The 23,354-nt window shown below is 45.3% G+C and overlaps 1 protein-coding gene across 1 annotated transcript in view; it reads right to left on the bottom strand.

Moving 5' to 3' along the window:
• Window positions 1–21,868, bottom strand: part of LOC146189397 (sodium-coupled monocarboxylate transporter 1-like) — a 70,838-nt gene extending 48,970 nt beyond the window's left edge. The window contains exons 1-4 of the mRNA XM_084605261.1: window positions 21,755–21,868; window positions 13,474–13,737; window positions 10,048–10,113; window positions 5,381–5,432 (exon numbers count right to left, since the gene is read on the bottom strand). Coding sequence (XP_084461387.1) covers window positions 5,381–5,432; window positions 10,048–10,113; window positions 13,474–13,737; window positions 21,755–21,868 — 496 coding nt within the window. The remainder of the gene's footprint in view (window positions 1–5,380; window positions 5,433–10,047; window positions 10,114–13,473; window positions 13,738–21,754) is intronic.
• Between the last annotated feature and the right edge of the window lie 1,486 nt (window positions 21,869–23,354).

Here is a 23,354-nt window from a genome sequence, read left to right as displayed (position 1 = left end):
GCTTGGCTCCTGGGGGCGATAAATGCTAGTCGGAACAGCCCATTTTCTTCGTCTCTTTTGTCGTTTTGTCCCTTGCGGAGCCACCGTACCGAGCAAACCCAAATACGCTGCCCGGACCCGAGCCTGGCAAAGGAGGAGGGCAAGGTTCCGGTCATGGAAGAAGTCCAAGTGCCACAAGGAAAAAGGTGAGCTGGCCAAACGCGGGCTCCCAAAATGAGACTGCTCGAGAGAAGGAGCTGCAAAGGCAGGTGTTGCAGCAAGCCGAAACTATAAAAAAAAAAATGGAAGCTAGGATGGCACAGATGGAACGCGCGCTTAAAACCGGCAGAGTAGAAAGGGTACAGACGCCGCTGGCCCAGGCCCCACAGAAAGCGGCGCAGGCGAACGCTTCTAGCGTGGACGATAACTGTACGGCTATGGAAGTGGAGAATCGGGGGACGGTCAAAAGGCCGCCGCCAGCAGATGAGGGAGCTCATGCAAAGAGAATAGTAGAAACTTCGGCGGCGGACACGCCGCAGCCAGTAGTTAAAGTCACTAGCCTTAGGAGGGACATGCTTACCCTTGCGGAGAGAGTAGGAAAAAGACAGGATAGGTTGGAAGGTCGGATCGACAAGATCGAAGCCAGACTAGGCAAGATTGAGGAGCGTCTTGACGCCTTCACCAATGACTTAAAGGGTTTCCAGACCCAAGTAATGGGTATGTTTAAACACCTAAATGCTATGCTAGAGGCTAGATTGCCTCCCGTAGTCGGCCAGGAGCCGATGTTAGTGAACCTAGTGCCTCACCATGGCCTCTCGCCAGCAAATTGAGGTTTGGCAGTGGAACTGCAGGGGCTTCCGTCGCAAGCAGGGGAACCTGCAGTTGCACATACAAAATCTAGATAGATTATAGCTTTGCAGGAGGCTAGCGGCTCGGTTAAATTACCGGGATTTAAGACATTTACACCACCAGAGATTGATCGAGGGGGCGTATCGAGCGTCTTTACGGCCATGCTAGTCCATCGTAACACCACAGTGATTCAGCATACCATAGATAGCAGCAGGGAGGACTACGTCCTGCTGGAGATTTTACCCAAAAGAAAAGGCGATAAGAGTCTCTTTGCTCTTAATGTATACTCTTCTCCAAAAGATAAGGGGGTGGGCTTGCCAGACCTCCTGATAAAGACGCAACGGCTAGCGGCTAGGTCTCAACTCATCGTGGTGGGGGATTTCAATGCGCCTCATCCGGAGTGGGGCTACATCCGAGCCAGCCCGAAGGGAAATAAACTTTGGCAGGTTGCCCAGGACCTGCGATGGACGATCATGAACAACCCGCTAGATCATACGAGGATAGGCAACAGCGTGAGCATAGACACCTCTCCAGATCTCACATTTGTGAATGGTATCAGGGATGCAAAGTGGGTAAACACGGGACAGCCACTGGGAAGTGATCACTATATCCTTTCCACGATATTTAGTGCTGCTAAGCACAAAGACAAGGTGAAAGGAACTCGAGTGACGGACTGGGACCGATTTCGGGAAGTCAGGAATGACACAGTGACCGGGGAAATCGAGGACTTAGGAGCCTGGGTTGAGACACTCAAGCAGGCCGTAAAGAGTACCACAAAAGAGGTTCCAGCGGAGGAGGAGGGCTCTACGGCTGACTCCAGATTGTTACACATGTGGGAAGCACATGCGAGTCTCCTTCGGAGGTGGAGGAAACAAAGGCATAATGGTGTGCTCCGTAGAAAGATGGCCAAGTTAGAACGAGAAATCGAAACGTACACATTGGAGTTGCAGTGCAAACAGTGGGGGCAGATTTGTGACCGGATGAATGGGCAATTCGGATGCAAAAAAACATGGCAGTTGTTGAGGCACCTTTTAGACCCGACGGCAAACAAAACTGCGCAGAAGGGGCAAATGGCTAGGTTAGTGCATAGGTATCAAGGCATGACTGGGGAGTTTATACATGAACTCCGAAGACGTTACATAAACGCAGAGGCGGGCGGTTGCTTGCCGGATTACTCGGGAGAGGAAAACCTTGAATTAGATGCAGACTTTACGGTGGCGGAGGTGGAGTTTGCAATGGGTCAGCTTCGTACCACGTCAGCAGCGGGTCCGGACGGGGTTACTAATAAGATGCTGAGGAACCTGGATTTCAAGTCAGTAGGGGCACTCACGAATTTGATGAATGAATTTTGGGTGGCCGGGGAGATTTCGCCAGAGTGGAAGCATGCTAGGATTACATTTATTCCTAAAGCAGGGAAGAAGCTCTGCATTGAGAATCTGCGTCCCATCTCGCTAACGTCGTGTTTAGCCAAATTGATGGAGCATGTGGTCCTGAACAGGCTTCAGGGTTATGTAGAGGACAAGGAGTTGATACCTGAAACAATGATTGGTTTCAGGGCTAATTTATCAACGCAAGACGTCATGATACAGCTCAAAAAAGACGTGGTTGATCCTGGGTACGGCACGGGCACCAAGGCTATCTTGGGGCTCGACCTAACTAAGGCCTTTGACAATGTTACCCATGAGGCAATATTGAGGAACCTATCGGACATAAGACCGGGGGGTAGAACCTTCCGGTACATCAGATCGTTTCTGGAGGGTAGGACTGCGGAGATTATAGTCGGAGAAATGAAATTGGATCCCTTCCCATTGGGGGGCAGGGGGACACCGCAAGGGTCGGTATTATCGCCGTTCCTGTTTAATCTCGCCTTGATCAAGATACCACCCAGGCTGCAAGGGATATCGGGACTTAAACATACATTTTATGCGGATGACATTACTCTTTGGGTAACAAGGGGCAGTGACGCACATTTGGAAGAAACTCTACAGCACGCAGTGGATATTGTTGAGGAGCTAGCAGGGGAAGCAGGACTCTCGTGCTCTCAGCCCAAGTCCGAGCTTTTTGTGCTGAGGGACAAACCAAGAGGGATATATGCGAGGCACTATGTGCCGCCACCGCCTTTAGAGGTCAAAGTGGAGGGCGTACCGGTCGCTGAGGTCCAAACGATCAGGATCCTGGGTATGTATCTGCAGACTAACAGGAAGAATAGCGAGTCCTTGAAAAGGCTTAAAAATACGGTCAATGCTACCGTGAGGCTAATCAGGAAAATCGCCAATCGTAAGAGAGGTGTTAAGGAAAAGGACTTGTGTAAGCTGGTGCAGGCGTTTGTGCTCAGTAGAATAGTGTATGCGACGCCTTATTTGAAGTTGGACGCGACGGAAAAAGGCAAGGTGGAGGCTATGATTAGGCAGGCGTATAAAGCGGCCCTTGGGTTGCCTCACAATGCCTCTACCGAAAGGCTGCTGGGATTAGGGGTGCACAACACCCTAGAAGAACTACGGGAGGCGCACTTGGTGATGCAGCTTGGTAGGCTTTCAAAAACAAAAGCAGGAAGGGACATATTGGAAGGGATCGGCATTGGAGTTGACGCTCCACCTGGTGACACTAAAATTCAGATTAGGCGGGAAATGCACAAGGGCTTGTACATAAAACCTTTGCCCAAGAACATGCATCCAATGCATCACGAGGACCGCAGGAAGGCAAGAGCCAAAGCTTTACATGTTAAGTAGGGAAGTACAACGGGGCAGTCTATGTAGATGTCGCCGAGTATAAGGACAAGGACGCATTTGCAGTTGCGGTGGTGGACGGGCGGGGACGCTTGATCGCCCCCGGATCAGCCAAAACCCGCTCCCCAGAAACTGCAGAGGAAGCGGCGATAGCACTAGCTATTACTAGTAGTAATGCTGACTTGATCTTCAGCGATTCCAAAACAGCCATCCGAAATTTGGCGAGGGGCAGAATATCGCGCCACTAAGTGCTATGGAAAAATGTTCAACGCAGACAGAATAAACATGCATATAGATAAAAGTTTCAACTGTTCGCGCGATTGCTGAATCGGGCCACGGGGCGAGGGACTACGGAGGCGGAAATTGTATGGGTACCAGCACACTCTGGGAATCCTGGGAACGAGACGGCTCACATGAATGCTCGAGGTTTCGTCAGCCGAGTAGGTGAGCCGGACGTTCCGGGAAGGTCCACGAGAGATGGGCTGGTATCCTTTCATGACATTACTAATCATTTCAAACTTGAGCGGAGGATTTACCCACCCCCGGACAAGCAATTGGTGAAGGCGCAGGAATGCGTCTGGCGACGATTGCAGACTAGATGTTTCTTCAACCCATACGTGTTGAGCAAAATCTACCCGGACATTCAGCCGGAGTGCAAATGGTGTCAGGAATTGGCAACCTATGACCATATATTATGGAGCTGTAGCATAGCACCGTCACCGGCGGATATTATGCGTGATCCTTCCCTCGAGCAGTGGGAGGCCGTGTTGGCCAGCTCAGACCCGGTCGTCCAGACCAGGGCGGTGGAGTGGGCCACCCAGGTCGCCGTCAGCCATGGGTTGATGGCCATCTAACACGGATTCATCCATACATGCTCTCTGACGAAAATAAAGTTTTTCCATCATCTAGGAAGCGTTAATACAGCAGGCATCAGCTACACCAATCTGGTGTCCACCCGTTACAAAGGGACTAGCTAACACTGTCAGCGGCGTTATATATAATTGGTTCACGGGAAAGGAAAGGCGCAGTATCTGGCGCACTTGCTCTGTGGACACCTGAACCGGGCAGTAAGGAAAGGGAGGAAGGTGGCAGTGAAAGTAGAAAGAGAAAAAGAGGAGCCGTAGTGGAGGGCTACGGAGTAATTTCGACCATCTGGGGATCTTTAATGTGCGCTGACATCGCACAGCACACGGACGCCACTTTGTTTCGCCTCCATCTAGCGGCGAGCGCGCTACATCGAAACACCATACCTCCATCGAAACGCAGCCGCCGCGGTCGGGATTGAGTCCGGGTACTCCGACACAGTAGTCGGGCGTCTTACCACTACACCACCCCGGTGTTTGAATTTATAGAATAGAAAAGACGCATTATCTGTCACCACCCTTCGCGGACACATGTGCACCCACGCCGTAAATGAAGGGAGGAAGGTGGGAGTTAAAGAACAGAAGGAAATAGAGGCGCCGCAGTGGAGGGCTGCGATCCACCGTGCTATAATGGCTTTCGCCTCATCGCACTTTAGTGGTCCAAAGTGCCCTCTAGAATTTTTTTCTGTTTGTGCGTTGTATAAGCGTTTGATTTACACAATCAGTCATATTAACCTGCATGCGCTCTAACTAGTACAGCTGTTTGGGCTAGTTAGGAATTCAGCGTAAACAATGTAATTGAGCACAGCACAGGACGGGGAAAGAAGCGCACTGCCGGTGTACGTCGCTTCCTTTCTACGTCGTCCGTCTTGGGCTGTTGTTCTATTTCAACGAATCGGGTTGGCCAATCTTAGTCAACATTGAAACATTGAAAAGAGCGAACAGATGGGCAGAAATACGTACTCGTTGAAATTCCAATGGCGGCGCTGTAGATGCCCACAGCACCCAACGTTTGCTGCGTTTCAAAGCGTGGCAAACAGTCATCCGTTTGGAAGCAAGGAAAGGCAGCGCTCCCTTAACAATCGACGATTATTTATGCTATACATGTTACACATAAATAACTAGCATTTTATCCTGCTATATGAAATTGATTCCAAAATGTAGCAGTGCAATCAATGGTGCGAATGGTGCGACCGATGGGGTATGATTCTGAATGCTGATAAAAGTGTTTATATGCCGATAACCCGAAAAACCATACGTCATAGCTACACATATATAGATTAGGCTCTCTCCCTCTTCAACAAGTATCCAACTAAAAATACCTAGGAGTAACCATAAGTAGCAATCGATCGTGGAACTTGCACATAAACAATATCTGCTCTGCTGCATTTAGAAAATTGTGCTGCTTAAGACATAAACTAAAAAATGCTCCTTATAACATTAAGCTACTTTGTTATTCTTCATTAATTAGACCTAAACTCGAATATGCATGCATAGTGTGGGACCCGTATACTAAATCTAACGTAAAAGAATCTGGAAAGAATACAGAGAAGAGCTGTCAGGTTTATTTTAAATAAATATGCAAGGTCTGACTCCCCAACCACATTAATGGAGACAAATAAAATTGAACTACTTGAACATCGAAGAAGAAAGCTTAGATTAAAGTTTATTTATCAGTTATTACATAACAAACTCGGTTTGAATCCGTCATCATACTTAACGCCGGCACCAACCAGACAAACTCCTCAACACCATCCCAGTTCCCTAATTCCTATATTCGCTAGAACAGACACAAATTTTCGTTCTTTCCACGCACAGTAACAGATTGGAATCAGCTAGTTAATCCATTGTCCCATTCCATAGCACCATAGCACCATCCATAGCACCAATTGCTGCTATACTGTGTTGTCTTTTTTGAAGTGTTGCGTTTTCTTTTGTGCCTTGATTGACTTGTTCACCCACCCTGCTTGGACTCAGTGTCCGCAGTATTTTGTAAATAAGTAAATAGATAAATAAATAAATAAATAAATAAATAAATAAATAAATAAATAAATAAATAAATAAATAAATAAATAATGTTTTGATCTTTTATATAAATGTTATTTATCCCAACTCTTGTTATATTCTTGGACTACTCGCCATCGCGTGACAGTTTTGCGATATTTCACGGGCTGTACTTTTTGTGCACTATACGCAGCATACAGCCTTGGATGACGAAGTTGCTTGAATTGCAATTATTGGGCAATTTTAATACTTTATATTGCTATAATACCAGTATCTAAGCTTTGCGTGCCCTGTCATACAGATGGCTTGGGCTGGAAACCTCAATAGCGACAAATGTATTATACCTTTCTTGGCTCATGAGTGGAGTGATAAGAATCTGGGAACAGAAAGTGTCCACCGTAGTGGCCCTTAAAGAAAAAATTGGCAGTGGCTTAACTTGGTTAAGCCTGGTAATTGCGAAAGCAATAGCTATGGCTACGCCTAGGTTCAGATAGTGGTGTAGCTCGTTGTGGTAATTGTGGTTATGCTTATGGTTATGCTATGGTTATGCTATGGTTATGCAGTGATTCACTCTGGCCACGGCATATGGTTCAACTATTGTTTATTGCGGGGTGCTACCTGGTTATTCTATGTATAACTAGTAGCGAGGCAAGGAGTGCCGTGGCTGCAACGATATACTTGGTTGTGGGTGAGGTTAAGGCAGAATGTACAACTGCCGCTCCGGCATCGGCTGCAACGGCATTCTTTACGCCAGCAGAAACGAAAGCACCCCTGGAGACTGCGTTGGTTCCACCTGCCGCTAGGCCACCTCCTATAGTATCCAACGTTACACCCCCGGTGGTAGCTGCGGTAGGAGGGGGAGTTAGGCCGCGGTTGATAGCTACCCCCTCGCGAGTTGGGGGCCCTGTTTTTACGGCAGATGGGATGACGCCACTCCGGCTGTAGCGCTCCCTCACGTAGGGAGCGGGAGTTAGGCCGCGGTTGGTAGCTACCGCCTCGCGAGTTGAAGGCGCGAGTTGGGGCCCCTGTTTCTGCGCAGCTGTGCTTGGCGGCGCGCCAAAGGTCACGCTAAAGGTCAATGGTAGCTACCGCCTCGCTACGCGAAGGGCTGAAAAGTGAAAGTAGTATTGCTTTCGCAATAAAAAATATATCCATCGGGAATTGAACCACTACCACATCAGTCACCAGCTGAGCGCGCAGACCCCTACTCCACGGCGGGCTCCTGTGAAACAGATCGCAATTTTCTTTGTCTAGCGGGCGCGAGCCTTCTGTATCCATGGTAACGTAGGGGAGCCCTGTACCTCGGCAGATGATATAAGCATAGAGCTAATACACAAACTCTAGAGGGAAAGCTGCCCATGCAGTTAATACATTCGAGTGGTGACCGCGTGATTGCCGCCATCATCATACTGTTTGATTGTTGCCAGATGATTTTTACTTTAGATGGAAAGCTGCCCATGCAGTTAATACATTCGAGTGGTGACCGCGTGATTGCCGCCATCATCATACTGTTTGATTGTTGCCAGATGATTTTTACTTACTAAATCTGGCCGATGAAGATGGTCTGAAGCTGGCAGCATAGATCGTGGGAAGATGGCGGCGTGCAGTTAACCGGCGGCTACTGTAGAGTAGGGGCTGTAACCAACGGCAAAATCGTCGCGTCTAGATCATTTCTGGTGGTATGTTGCGTCGCGTACCTACTGTAACATCACAGAGGTGTCCCACTTCTTCTGAGTTGTTATCATAAGGCCAGCTATCCCTGCGAATGTTACGCGCTTCGCGTGCATTTCGTCTGTACATCTCCTCTGTGCCCGATCGCCTGAAAACACGTCAGAAATTTGCTTTGGCGCAAGACGACGCTTACAGTATATTAAAAAAATAGTAACGAATTCCACGGCAACGGCCTTTCTTGGTCTATCCGGGATGGCTAGTGCTGCATACAGTAAATGTCAGAGGGTGCTCATATGCGTTTACTGTTGATTTACCTTGTGTGTCTGCTCGCAAACATGGTTTCAAATGGTTCTATACATCATCCCTTTACGACCAAGAAGGTGCCTAAAATATCATATGCTTGAAACTTGAAACCAACGTGTAAAATTTTTTACAGTTGTGTTATCTGCAGCGGTTTTTAAAACTTTAGTTCAAACTTTTATTCATTTTTGACGCGGTGAGCAGAAACTGTACTGGCAACAATGATGAGTTTGATGATGGCGTCGAACCATTGGGAAGCGCGTTTCCCTGCTCAGCTTTCCCTCTAGAATCGGTGTATTAGCTCTATGGATATAAGGGAGAGAGAGGGACGCAGCAGCGGACGACGGGGAAGGAGGAAGTCTGGTCGGCCATAGCCGTGCATCGACGATGCCGTGTGCCGTCTGCCGGAAGCTTAGTAGACCAAGTGGCGCAACGAGCGCGCGCCCTCGCCTCCAGTGGAGCTGCCCACCTCTGATCCGCCATCGGAGTATTCGCTTCCCTGCCCTGCGTGTGTCATCTGCGGGAGCGCCTCGCTGCAATTGCCGTGAACTGATCTCCCCTTCCTAGGACGGGGCAGCTGCCCCGTGACTGTGACCGCCTTCATGCCGCGTCACAGCCCTTGTCCGGATTAGACCCTCGCCCCGAACAAAAAGCTCTTTCCCTCCTCCTGAAAGGGGAATGGGGCCTTGCCGGGGGCGTCTAATGGATGATTATAGGTAAATGGGTTATGTATGACTTGGGACGCGGCACTTTCATGAGCAAAACTCCTCTTCCTATCTGACAACTGCAAGACGAATAAATAAATTGTGTCTATAAAGAGCTATGTCCTACAAACATTACAGTAGGACTATACTCCGTTTCATACATCAGATGCAACGCAGCGAAAGCTACGCAAATATTCCACAAGAAAAAAGGAGGCGTATCACTAAGCGCTCGTTTTGTGGCCGAGTGGTTCCTGCGGAAACGGGCTCTATTCCGAGCATACGCGTTTGCAATAACTTGCTTCGCATGCCTAGACATCTTCGCAATGCGGACCTTATAGAAAAAATGCGCACCGAAGAACCATTTGCTCAGAAAGAGATGCGCAGCGCGGAGGGCACAGCCAGCGCCATCTAGTGACACAGCTGGCAAGGTTACGGGGCAGCGAAAACGCGACACGAACGAAAACGACATGATGAACAATCAAATTCACCGAATCTGATCCCTTCTTCCTAAAAAAGGTGCTTTTTATTAAATTTGTGGCAAATTTAAGATGTATTAAGCTTGCAGACAAAATAAGTATTATTTCCTCTCGTAAAGACTAGGCACTATTTTTCATAGCGGATTCGGAGAGCGCAAGCAAGAGCTGTAGCTTTGGCAGTGTTGCACTTGATGTATGAAACGGAGTATAGTGCCTAAGGCTTTCGCCCTTATTGTTCTTAGGGAACCTTAAGTGCCTCCCAGAATTTTATACTGTTTATTTTTTTCCGGCACGTTTCTGGATTACAGCTCTCAATTCTGGGATACAACGATGGAGGCTGAACGAGCCCAATACGCCATCGCGTAAGTGCAACCATACTAACGGCACCTTCCGTCACACAGTAATAAGATCATGAAATAGGGCGGAATCGACGCGCAGGTGTCTGCGCCACGCAAGCATCTGGCTGTTTACTCACACTGAGGACGAAGTAGACAACGCAGGCGGTGATGCCGACCTTGTTGTCGAACCGCACTCGCAGGTACTTGGGGCCATGAAAAAGAGCAAAAAGTGCAATGAAAGCAGCGATGAGCTGATATGGCGTGGTGGCAAACCTGCACGGCGATGTTTATACTGTTCCGCAGATGTTCCTCTGTTATGGTGCTATCGCTTTAGCGTAGCTTAAAGTTTATTTTCATTTTCCTTTTTACGCATCAGTTGCGTCGAATTTCACTCATTACGGTGAGTCCGTTATGGCAAATGTTTTCCCTCGATTATACCCCTGGTCTTCGAAAGGTGTCTTTTATAATGAAATGAAACTGAAGCGGTAACGAATAAGCTATTAACAAAATTGTCAGGAATGGGCGCGAGTGGCTTTCGCGTGCGTCTCATCATTTCATTATTGATGTTCGCAATTGTTACACGTGCGGTTCAGTAAGCTATGCAGTATCAATTAGCGCGTTGTGACACGTTTAAATACTCGTTTTTTTTTTTTTTTTCCTAAGGCAATCGAAATGTGGAATGCGTTACCAAGTGAAATTGTTAGCATTGCTAACCTTGATGTCTTTTCCCAAAACGTTGAAAGTTTTTTCACCAATGAAACAGATGTTATTTGACTACCGGTGATTTCCAGTTCCATTGTGTTCCTTTATGTTTGTACTGTTGCTATGTACGAGTGACTTGACTCACTCTTGTACGAGCCAGAAGGAGGCTTATAGCATTAATAAATAATAAATAATTGTGAACTGCACAAAATGATAAGTGAACGAGCCGAGGGGGCAAGATATCTGTAAAAAGATGTTTGCCTCTCTGTTCTCATGGAATTTAAAACTGGAAACATAAAATGCTTGTGCCCTAAACTAACGTTTTACAGCGGTGGTACTCAGGGCCGAATTTGTGGGTCGTTCCTTGATTCAATTCACCGATTAACGTCTTGGCTCCTTACCTCTTTAATTCGGTGGAGGGAACCAACTCGTCAAAAAGAAGAATCAGCCCGTGCCAGAAAATTCCCGCCTGTATGCCTGGCTTACCATAGAAGTTGCTGACGAGACCTATATAAGGTTGATTTGGGGCAACGCATAGAATGAATCCGACCTTTTTCGTACGACCAGACGTTTGATTCGTTTAACATATTCTTTTTTCTTACAGCGCCATCGCAGTGACTCCATGGTTAAGACACGCGACTACTGACCTGGTGCTTTGCAGCCGATTTTGTGAACTTTTTAACTGGGTCAGTTTAACGGTTTCAGTTTAGTCGTTCAGTCGTGTCCGACTCTTCGTGACCCTATTGACCATGTCACGCCACGCTTTCCGGTCTCTCACTATCTTCCTAACATCACATAACTTCATCTGCAGTGCCTCGAGGATGCCATCTAACCATCGCGTTCGCTGCCGACCCCTTCTCCGGCGACCCTCAACCTTTCCCAACATCAAATCTTTCTCCAGCGACTCCTCTCTTCTCATCAGATGACCAAAGTAGCTGAGCTTTAACTTTAGAATTTGACCCTCCAATGATCAGTCAGGGTTTATGGCCGACAATATTGACTGATTTGATATTCTGGCAGTCCAAGGGACTCTCAAGAGTCTTCGCCAGCACCACAATTCAAACGTGTCAATTCTTCGGCGGTCAGCCTTTTTCACAGTCCAACTCTCGCATCCATACATCACAACTGGAAAGACCATAGCACGAGTTATACGGATCTTGGTTGGCAGACTAATGTCTCTGCTCTTTACTAGGCGGTCAAGGCTAACCATTGCTCTCTTTCCCAGAAGCAGGCGTCTCCTAATTTCATGGCTGCAGTCTCCTTCCGAGGTAATCTTGGAGCCCAAGAAAAGAAAATCTGTCACAGCTTCCACCTCTTGTCCCTTGATGCTCCAGGACTTGATAGGGCAAGACGCCATGATCTTTGTCTTTTTAATGTTCAGTTTAAGCCCAAACTTCTCACTCTCTTCTTGTACGCGCATCAGAAGTCTCTTGAGTTCCGCTTCACTTTCTGCCATTAAAGTGGTATCATCCGCATATCTAAGGTTGTTGATACATTTTCCAGCAATCTTCACTCCAGCTGAAGACTATGGTTTGCATATTGTTATCATTTCCCTACTGAAAAACTAAAAGTTCTATGGGGCAATAACCTCATAAAATCTCATTTAATCGCATAGAGTCTCACACGGTGCACATGATTATCATAAAATATCGTACATAATTTATGATAATGTACAAGAAACTATGAGAACCTATGCAATTATATGCGACTTGTACGTGATTTCTTATGTGAATTGAGGGAGATTGTGTGAGAAAATGTGAGGTTATTGATCCTTACAGTTTTTCAGTGGGGTTGTATTAAATTCATTATTTTTTTTATTTAACGTAACGATAACGCGAGCTGCTTGTTAGCCCATTTTCCTCTGTTAGCTGAGAAAACGCCTTGTTTTGCAGAAACATACCTAATGAGACTTTTTGAAAGTGATTCGTATATTTACACCATGTTTGAATGCAATACAATCGCACAACCTGTAAGGAATGATACACTATTTTATAAAGTGTGCGACGTTTCCACTGCAATGAAAGGACTTGTACAAATATAAAACCGGTCTTACATATATGTTCACACTGTAAGGCCTCGACACGCGCTTGCGATCAGCGTTGAGCGAAGACGAGAAATGAACCGTGACAATACCTACTGCATTATAAGGGAGAGAAATGATGCCAGTTAAAATCATTTAAACACAAATATGTCTTCCATAGGCGCATTCGCTTATGAGGAGGTATGCTAGCATATCTGATTTGCAGCGAGAGCTGTATATCTTATCATTATCATATCTTATCACAATGTTATCATTATCATATTATCACATTTATCTTAACATTATCATATTATTATCTTTATCATATCATACCTTATCTCTTGGAAGCCAATTCCCAGCCGTCTGCTGTGAACTGCAGGTTGCGCTCGAAACAGTGCGCTACATTGCATATGTCGTAAGCACAGGATGAATCAAGAAGCAGCCGTCAATCAGCAATGCCAGCCACTGGTCATTTGGGATAAATCATCCGCCATTTGGGGTAAAGCGGCGAAAGCGTTTGAACAGGATATATGAAGTAATCTGTTTGAATACTATATCTAAACCGCATAGACATTCTACAGCTATTAGCAGTAAGCAACGCCACTGGCTTGGATGTACCCATGCGCTATAATCACAGCTTTAGCTGAGCCAATATCTATCGGATAGAATTCTGTATATAGCTGACCCCTCATGTAAGACCTCTTCATGGATTTTTTTTAGTTAATGAAGATTGCAAAAAAGGAGAACGGCTCTTGCCGAATGTTCTAAACATAGTTCAGATAATAGTTTTCTTTGTTCATTATCCACTACGAACTTTTCAATATTCTCCCGAAGGAGCTACCTGGAATATGGACGCCACCCTCATGTCGTACAGCAAAGGCACCAGCACCGTTGACGTGAACGCAACAGCCAACGGTGTCGAGGCCAGCGGCCAGAGGATGTGGAAGCCGTAAGCGTAGAAGTGGCCCAGGAAGCCCACCACGGACACCCCGTTCACCACGGAGCCCAAGACGGAGATGATGAGCGCAACCTCGGGAAGGCTGCGCCCACCGAGGAATGCATCTACCACGGCGCTATCGCTCCCGCTCGCTCCGCCGTCAGCCACCTACACAAACAAGGAGGACATATTTCAAGTTCAGTGCTTGCAGATTAAAAAGAACATTGCCAATACAGTGGTATCCATGCGCACGCGTCACATGCAATGTCGCGGTGGGTGCAGCTTCTGAATCTTGGATCCGTGTGCTGCAGTATTTCTAGGCTCATGGCGAAAATCTCGCTTCGGCGAGATTTGGCCACGAGATGTGTCGGTGAGATTCCGCGAGGGACAGATACTGCGCATTTCCTTTCCTGTAAATCGATTATAGAACACCAGTGAACTTTTATGCGTTCAAGGGAACACAATTGTTTAGATTGATTAGAATTTTTTGTACTCTGTAGCGTTTCTAATAAGGAAAACTTCAATGATTTGTTTATTCTTTAACATTGTATTGTACTGTAGAGTGGTTGTATTGTATTAAAATTAAAGCCTTCGACGTGTTCTTAGTTTGTAAGAGTTTCTAGTGCTAAGTGTATGTTGTTCGCTAACTGTTTGCCTTTTTCTTTACTTTGTTCTAAATGCAGTCTTGTACCCCTTATAAATTAAACAATGTATTATTTTCCGATCTGTCTAAAAGCTTAAAATTGTTGCATAGATCTCACTCTGTGTTACCTGGCCTTTAGCACTTAGTTTATAGGTATCGTTGATATTATTCGCTCTTCATGTTCATATTGAAGTGTCATAATTAACACGGCTTTGTATCCGGTATTTTATTATTTTACTTTTCGTTGCAGTTTGTACGTATTACTCGTGTGTCCTTCGTGCTATAATTTGCTGCGGTATTGACATTACATTTAAAATCAATCAATCAATCAATCAATCAATCAATCAATCAATCAGTCAGTCAATCTTTATTTAATGTGCGCAGGAACAACCATGTGGTATTTGTGCTGCAGCACAAATAAAAAAAAGAAAGGAAAATGAAAAAGCATAAACATGTTTACACACACAGAGAGAACACAAAAAAATAAATAAATAATACATGAAATGAAACTGAGACGAAAAGTATCACGGAAAGTAAGCAATCAATGAGTAGCATCACTTATATACACAGTTAGAGAATTTTTGAGCACACCAGATAGAAGAGAGAAAAAAAAAAAAAAACAACAAATAACCGACATTGATTATTCATATAGAACGAAAGGAAGAAGATGGTTTGCACGGTATAAAAAAGAAGAACCGAACAAGGGTAAGTAGGGTACGCCTCAGTTCGCAGATGAGCCAACGTTTCGACAAGTGGACTTGTCTTCGTCTGGGCATGCCCAGACGAAGACAAGTCCACTTGTCGAAACGTTGGCTCATCTGCGAACTGAGGCGTACCCTACTTACCCTTGTTCGGTTCTTCTCTTTTATGACATTGATTATAGTAATATAGAAATATACATAAAATAAACAACCATTCCAGGCGCAACAAGTGCATGGTACTCAAAACACAGGCTAGAAATACAGAATAATACAATAAAGAAGTAAAATTGAACAAGGGACAGTAAGATTCTAATATAAAGTTTAAAGTTGAAATATAAGTAAGAAACGGATAAAAAGTAGTTCAAGATACAGACAGCATTGAACAGGAGAAAAACCAAAAAATAAAGTAAATACAATATTAAGGCTAGAAAGTGGGAGTTATATGTGATAAAGTACTATTTAGAATACAACGCTACGAACATCCAATGTAAATGAACAGAGCGAGTTTTGGAAGATGTCAAGGTGAGGACAAAAAGAGTTAAATAACCACTGCATCCTGTCCAGAGGGGAGTGGGAATGAAGAGGAGAAACCTGAAATGGTCTGAATTCCCTCATGCTCTTTCGCGGAACGCGCAGTAGGATGTACTCTAAGAGCTGAGGGCACATAATGTGGCCATGAAGGAGTTTGTACAGAAATATGATATCAAGTCTGATACGACGGCAGTGAAGGGAAGGAAGATTCAGTTGGGCGCTCCTGGTGGAGCGAGAGGGGGAAGTTGCGAAAGGAAAGCGATAATGAAATATCCGTAAAAATTTTTTTTGTACTCTGTCAACCTTGTCCAAGTTCGATTTGCAAGTGCCATTCCAAACAACCGACGCATACTCCAAGACCGGGAGGCATATGGACAGGTACAGTTTTAGGAACGGAAGTGGAGTATGGAACTCTCTCGAAAGTCTGCAAACGAATCCGAGTATGCGCATAGCCCGCTGAGCAATGCGTTTAGTGTGAGAGGAGAAGCTGAGGGTGCGGTCAAAAAGTACACCAAGGTCATTAATTTCATCAACCCTATCCAACAGCACAGAATTGACAGAATAATGGTAGAGAAAGCTATGTGTTTTACGAGTAAAGGACACAACCCTAGTTTTGGAAGAATTGAGGGTAAGTCGATTCATCGCACACCAATCAGAAAAAGCAGATATGTCCGATTGCAACAACACGCAATCTTGAAAAGAATGTATTACCTTGAATATTTTTATATCATCAGCATAAAGAAGAAACGAGGAGTTCTTTATCGCCGAGGAAACATCATTAATAAAAACGGAGAAGAGAAGCGGGCCTAGTACTGAACCTTGAGGAACTCCACTCGTTGCAGGGTAAACGAAAGAAGTCTGTCCATTGACACTGACAAAGCAGAAGCGATCAAGGAGATAGTTGCGTAGGAGGGCTACGAGAGAGACTTCAACGCCAGAGAGTAGAAGTTTTTCAAGAAGTAGTGAGTGAGTAACAACGTCGAAAGCTTTGCTCATATCACAGTACACAGTGTCAACCTGACCCCTCTGAAGGACTGCTGCAGAGGCATACGTCATAAACGTGACTAGGTTGGTGGAAGTAGAGCGACCCGACATGAAGCCATGTTGATTCGGTACTATGATATGTTTGAGATGGAAGGAAAGTACGCTGTGCAAAGCTAATTCGAAAAGCTTAGAGGTTGCACATAGAAGAGAAATCGGACGATAATTGGAAACATCAGTTTTGTTTCCAGACTTGAAGACAGGAAACACGCGTGCCATTTTCCACACGCGAGGAAAGGCAGCATTTTTTAAACAGTTATTAAATATGGCAGTCAGTACTGGTACGAAGATATAACTGAAGGCTTTTATTATGGCAGCTGGAATGCCATCAGGTCCAGGAGACAAAGATGGTCTCAGACGCTTAAGACTCTCAGTTATCAACTCCTCGTCAAAGAGAATGGAATTAGATAGTGCACCAGATGGGAGGCAAACGGAATCACAATGTGGATGTTTGTAAACGGAGGAAAAATGTTGTGCAAAACTGTCGGCAACATCCCGAATTTCCGAACCCTGAGAGTCAACTAAGCTGATACTTAAATCTGATTTAATGGAACGCTTGCGAACGTAACGCCAGAACTGACTAGGACGATTTGAGGCATACCTCTCTAAAGACTCAAGATAGGAGTCGTAGTCCCGCTTGTATAAGCGTTTGCAAAGAGAACGCACACGGCGAAACTCATCTGCCCAATTGTGAAACCCAGGGCGTTTCGCTTTACGATGGGCCCGTTCCTTGAGCTTTAACGCCGTTTTTAGTTCCCTTGAAAACCAGGAAGGGAACTTCCTACGCGTAGGAGTATGCAAAGGTATGTACCGACGCATACCATCAAGAACTATTTCTGTAAAGCGACTGACTTGTCCATCTGAATCATTAATGTCATTTAAAAGGGACCAGTCGACGGAAGAGAAGAAATTGAAAAGACCGACATAATCACCACGTGCATACGCGAAACGGGGCGAATTCCCCACCCGATCTGAGTTAGTAGAAGATGAGGCAGAGACAGCAGTAGTAACTAGAAGCGGAGGGTGAAATTTGTCACAGCGAGTCAGCGGTATGTCCGAACTCGAGACTCGAACACTTTCAAAATTCGATAGACAGATGTCAAGAATATTACCGCAACAGTTTTCAATGAAATTGTGTTGCTGCAAAGAGTTAAAGGCTATGAAATCAAGTAGAGCGTTACACTTACTTAATATGTAATGATTGTTGTGAGAAGAAATAAGTGAGTTCCAGTTGATACCAGGAGTATTAAAATCACCTAAAATAAGAAGTTTGTGTTTGCTATGACAGGTTATAACATGTTCGATTGAGAGCAGAACATCATCATAGGCTGAAGGAGGTAGATTCGGAGGAATGTAGAAAGCTGCAAGTAAAAGTTTTTCATGTCGATTTAAAGTGAGCTCGAGCCACACACATTCTTCAACAGTTTCCAGATCGGAACGTCGAACACACTTCACGAAACTGTCAATAGCAATGAGCACTCCACCTCCTCTTGATTTGGGACCTGTTTCAGGGCGGTCGCTACGAAAAACAGAGTAATTATTTGGAAAGAAATCATTGGAAGGAATATCACTTGACAGCCAGGTTTCGGTAACCACAACAGCGGTATAACAAGAGGACAAGACGCTAGAAAAAAATTCTGATCCCTTAGTCCGAAGACCTCGGGCGTTTTGATAATAGATATCCAAATTAGGGGCCACTGCAATTTTGCGTCAGTTCAGAGGGATGAAGCATATCGTTGTAAAGCTTCCCACGAAAGTCCTTGTATATGCAACCCATCGGCCACATCGAAGGCTCAACAAGCTTACTGTAGGATTCTTCATCAACTTCAATATGGAAGGACGAGTAGGAGTCGTACCTTGTTTTCAGCTGCCGGCAGGAAATGGGAGTAATATTCACTGATTTTAGATGGTTGGTAAGGTCTACCGATGTAGTATCGGGACTGAGTTTAGAGACGAAAATAGTCTTCGGACGCTTCTTTTGGTAAATGGCAACGTTCAGGACAGATGAGCTCGATGCGCCAGTAATGGCTCGACTTCGGTGCTTCTTCATCTCACTGGGTAAGTCAACCGCACGGCGAGGAGCAGAGGCAGAAGATGAACAGGGAATATCTCCAGGAGTCATCCCTCGATGAAGAGCGGCGGAGTAGTCCACAGATGGCTGCTCCTCACGGGTAGGATTGCCCACAGAGACAACGAGAGGACGCTCGACGAGAGGACGCTCATACTGCGAAGCAGCGCACCGCACAAGCTCCTGGCGTAGGCCGCGAACATCGGCACGTAAAGAGGCGATAACCTCGGCTTGTTGTACGAAAGCCCGCGAGTTCTCTACACGAAGGCGCTCGTTCTCTTCCCGTAGCTGGGCAACCTCATCGCTCAGAAAAGAGATTCCCTCAAGCGCGTCGAGGAGGAGAGCCCGTAGCGAGGCAAACTCACCGCCATGTTCGCCGGTCGCGGCTGAAGGGGGAAAACCGGTCGGGTGGCTGGGCAGGAGCGGGGCACCAGGGACTCTAGCACCACCGTCGCTAAGACTAACACCGTCAGACGACGACGACGCACACAAATTACACAAGAATGGCCGAGAGCCGGACTTCAGAAGTTGCAGCTCGTCATCCGCCCAGGTGACGCACTTCGTGTGAACACGTTTCGCACAGTCGGCACATCGTAAAAACTGCTGCTTGCCAAAAAACGGGCGGGAGCACAGCGCACATGCGTCCTTACTGGGCGCCATCTTGGAATAATAATAATAATAATAATAATAATAATAATAATAATAATAATAATAATAATAATAATAATAATAATAATAATAATAATAATAATAATAATAATAATAATAATAATAATAATAATAATAATAATAATAATCAATCTTTATTTAATGTGCGCAAGAACAATCATGTGGTCTTCGTGCTGCAGTGCAAAAAAAAATGCAAACACAAGTTTTACACGCACAGATAGAACACGAAAGAAGTAACAAATATCACACGAAATGAAACTAAGACAGAATGAGTCACAGAGAGCAAGAAATCAATGAATAGCATGTCTTGTATACACTGTGAGAGAATTGTAGAGCAAATCATGAAAAAAAAAAAAAACGATACATAGAGAAAAAACCAAATAAATATCATTGACTATAGTAATAAAGAAGTATACATAAAATAAACAACCACTCGAGACGCAACAAGTGTTTGGTGTCTAAAACACGGGCTAGAAATAGAGGGAAATACAATAAAGAAATAGAGTTGAACGCGGGACAGTAAGATTCGAATATAAAGTTTGAAGTTAAAATATAAATAAGAAACGGATAAAAAGCAGTTCAAGATACAGACAGCGTCGAATAGGAGAAAAAGCAAAAGATGAAGTAAATACAATATTTAGGCTATAAAGTGGAAGTTATATGTAATAAAGTACTGTTTAGAATACAACGCTACGGACGTCCAATATAAATGAACAGAGCGAGTTTTGGAAGATGCCAAGGTGAGGACAAAAAGAGTTTAACAACCACACAACCACTGTATTCTGTCCAGAGGGGAATGGGAATGAAGAGACAGAGAAACTTGAAATGGTCTGAATTCCCTCATGTTATTACGCGGAACGCGCAATAGGATGTACTCTAAGAGCTGAGCGCACAAAATGTGGCCATGAAGGAGTTTGTACAGAAAAATCATATCTACTCTGACACTACGGCAGTGAAGAGAAGAACAATTCAGTTGGGTGCTCCTGGCGGAGCGAGAGGAGTAAGTTGCGCAAGGAAAGCGATAAATGACTAAAATGCTTAGTAATGAGTAATAATGACTAAATGACCTACTAATGACTTGCAATGACTACTAATAACTTGTAATAACTAATATGTCTAACGCGACTTGTGGCGACTACACTTGACTAGGAATGACTACAAATGCTTAGTAATGAATAGAAATTACTAAACGACTACTAATTACTACTACTACTACTACCGCTATTACTATGGTTTCGCCATTCACCTCTTAAGAGATATCTTAAGAGACCCTGTAGTAATATTTTGCTTTTCTTGACGGATATCTATAACACCTGCCGACAGGGCTGACACCCGTGAAGGGCAATTTTTCAATTCGGGTATAAAAGGAAGAGTGTAAGTTCAGTTCAGTTCAGTCGTTCAGTCGTGTCCGACTCTTCGTGACCTTATGGACCATATCACGCCACGCTTTTCGGGCACTCACTATCTTCCTAACATCACATAATTTCATCTGCAGCGCTTCGAGGATGCCATCTAACCATTGCGTTTGCTGCCTACCCCTTCTCCGGTGACCCTCAACCTTTCCCAACATCAAATCTTTCTCCAGCGACTCCTCTCTTCTCATCAGATGACCAAAGTAGCTGAGATTTAACTTTAGAATTTGACCCTCCAATGAGCAGTCAGGGTTTATGGTCGACGATATCGACTGATTTGATCTTCTGGCCATCCAAGGAACTCTCAAGAGTCTCCGCCAGCACCACAATTCAAACGCGTCAATTCTTCGGCGGTCAGCCTTCTTCACAGTCCAACTGTGAAACGTGTAAAGGAGATGTTAAACTAGCAGAGGTAAGGGATTGAAATAGTTGAGAAAGGGGACGAGGAACGGCTGACCTTGCAGAGGTGGAATAATGAAAAGGTTGAAGAGAGGGAAGAGAAACGGCCGAAATAACCCAGGAGGGAGAATGAAGTAGGGCAAACAACACCAAAAAGTACATCCCCTGGTAACTCGAAGAAAAAGTACTTTGTAAACTGGGTCATTGACACATGACAACATTGCTTTTGCTGTCTATTTTTTTTTAATTGGCAATGGTAGACAAACATTCTGTGCTCGAAAAAGCGCCCTCCCTCTAGGCTGTATTGACGTAACTAGCAGAACAATTTTTATATTGGTGAGTCTGCACTACGTTGACCAGCAAGCTGTATTGATACATGAACGGAGGGTACACGACATAAAATATCCGCCTTCTTGCTTTTCGTGAAATTCGTACGCGAAGATATCTTCGCTCGGAATACGTAGGCAAGGCAGCACTGTCGCTTTCAGTCTATACATTTCCGGCTGAAGGAACGTGATTAGGCAAGAGAAACTGTCATAAGGGCTAACATTGCAGAGAAACACAATGTAGACGCCATGGTTATGACATAGCCTTGCGTTGTATTGAAACCACATGAAGTTAAACAACGTGCGCTTACTATCAGAGAAGAAGTACAGGTTTCTAAACTGAATTAATAATTTGACTTTGTGATCGATAGGAATTTTTTCATGTTAAAACGTACCTGTCGGCGTCGACGAGCCAGGGAAAAGTAGAGACCGACCAGGTACCCAAGTATGGTAAGTACGCCGAACACGGCGCAGTCAGCGGCATCCAGACTTTTGGGTGGTGAAGACATCTTCCTCCGGTCTTGTACTCCTACAAGACTTTCTGACGTTGGTTGCTCAATGCACCCTTTAAAAATTCGCACTTGGACACTTTTTCTTGCTGTGCTTGAAACTATAATGGGAGTATCGTTGGCAACTCAAAACGTTCCCTAGTCGACGTGAAGTTTTTTTTTTTTTTTTTTCCCCTTTTCCGGGTTGTTGCTTCGCCGATTATGCCAGATTAATCACAGGCGACAAATCAGCGTGCTTTTTGGACTTCCCGTTTTCGCCGCACTGTTTTAATCTTCTCAGGTATATTCCTTGCAGAAACGTTTAATTAAATTCTCCCTTGTTCAAGTTGGCCTTTCCAGCTTCTCTTAAATAAAGTCTCTTCGCGGAATTTAAGTAAGCTGTTGAAAACTCAGATGCTGTACGCGAGCGTTATGACTTGCACTGATCTCGGCCCGGCGGTGTTGGTTGGCGAACTCCGCTTGCCCGCAATGGTATGAACACGAAACAACGCTTCACAATTGGCTCCTTACTTCGAAGGGTATAGTCACTTCTCGCGTCGGGCGCAGTTAGCGACGGAGACAATTGACAGTGAGCTAAGGCTGACTCGATACCGGCGAATGCTCGTCACCTTTAGGCAGCGTACAGCAGAAAGGTCTTGATTCGTTCCCACCGTTGTCAGGACGTCTTCCACGAGCTTCTGTAGCGCACGCAACCAGGTCAGGCCAGCGACGTCGCGAGATGAGCGCCGGCGAATCAGGAGGTAATCTGGCGCCGTTTTGTATTGCGAAACGATATATGTGACTCTTCTGCATTGTGATGCGTGGCCGCTTTCGAGAAAAGCTGTGTGTAGGCGGCCAAAAACAGAAAATGGCGCCCACCATCCGCTGTTACCCCCCATTAACTGACGTTATGAGGGTGAAAAATGAGCGCAGACACTCATTTCGCCCTAGCCTGCAGCTGTGGGAGAAAGGTGCAACTGCCTTTTGCCGCAGGAAGTCATGGCTGCATACATCCACTACAGGCCGCGGGGACGCTAAACGTGACGACGTACGTCAATGACCAGAATAGTATAATGAAGATCAATGCTCTGAAAGTTTTGAGCACCTACGCATTACGGCTAATGGTTGCGGCCAAGTAATAAATCGAAAAAAAAAAGCGGTCCCTGGTAGGAACTTTCCGTTGGGCAAAAACTAGTATTTAACTCATGTTACAGTGAGAGCATGCTCGGCCCTTTCCATACTGCACTTCCTTCCTTATGTCGGTCATCTCAAGCTTATTGATAAACTTTGTACGCTACGCCAGTTACGTTACGTCTTATGGGATAGAGGCTTTCATGCTTTGGCGTTTCTTAATCAGACCTTTCGTGTCCTGAGAGAACTCACCGGTCTCTTGCATAACAGTACACCGCCTCCTAATGCTGCACACACCGTAGTGATATCTTCAAACTTATCTTTCATTTCTTGAACCGCAAGGTCGTCGTCTTCGGTTAGAGCCGAATATCCCTTT

This window comes from Amblyomma maculatum, chromosome 5 (assembly GCF_055883805.1).
Source record: "Amblyomma maculatum isolate TAMU_Amacu chromosome 5, ASM5588380v1, whole genome shotgun sequence".
NCBI classification, from domain to species: Eukaryota; Metazoa; Arthropoda; class Arachnida; order Ixodida; family Ixodidae; genus Amblyomma; species Amblyomma maculatum.
This window is presented reverse-complemented; position numbering and strand designations above follow the sequence as displayed.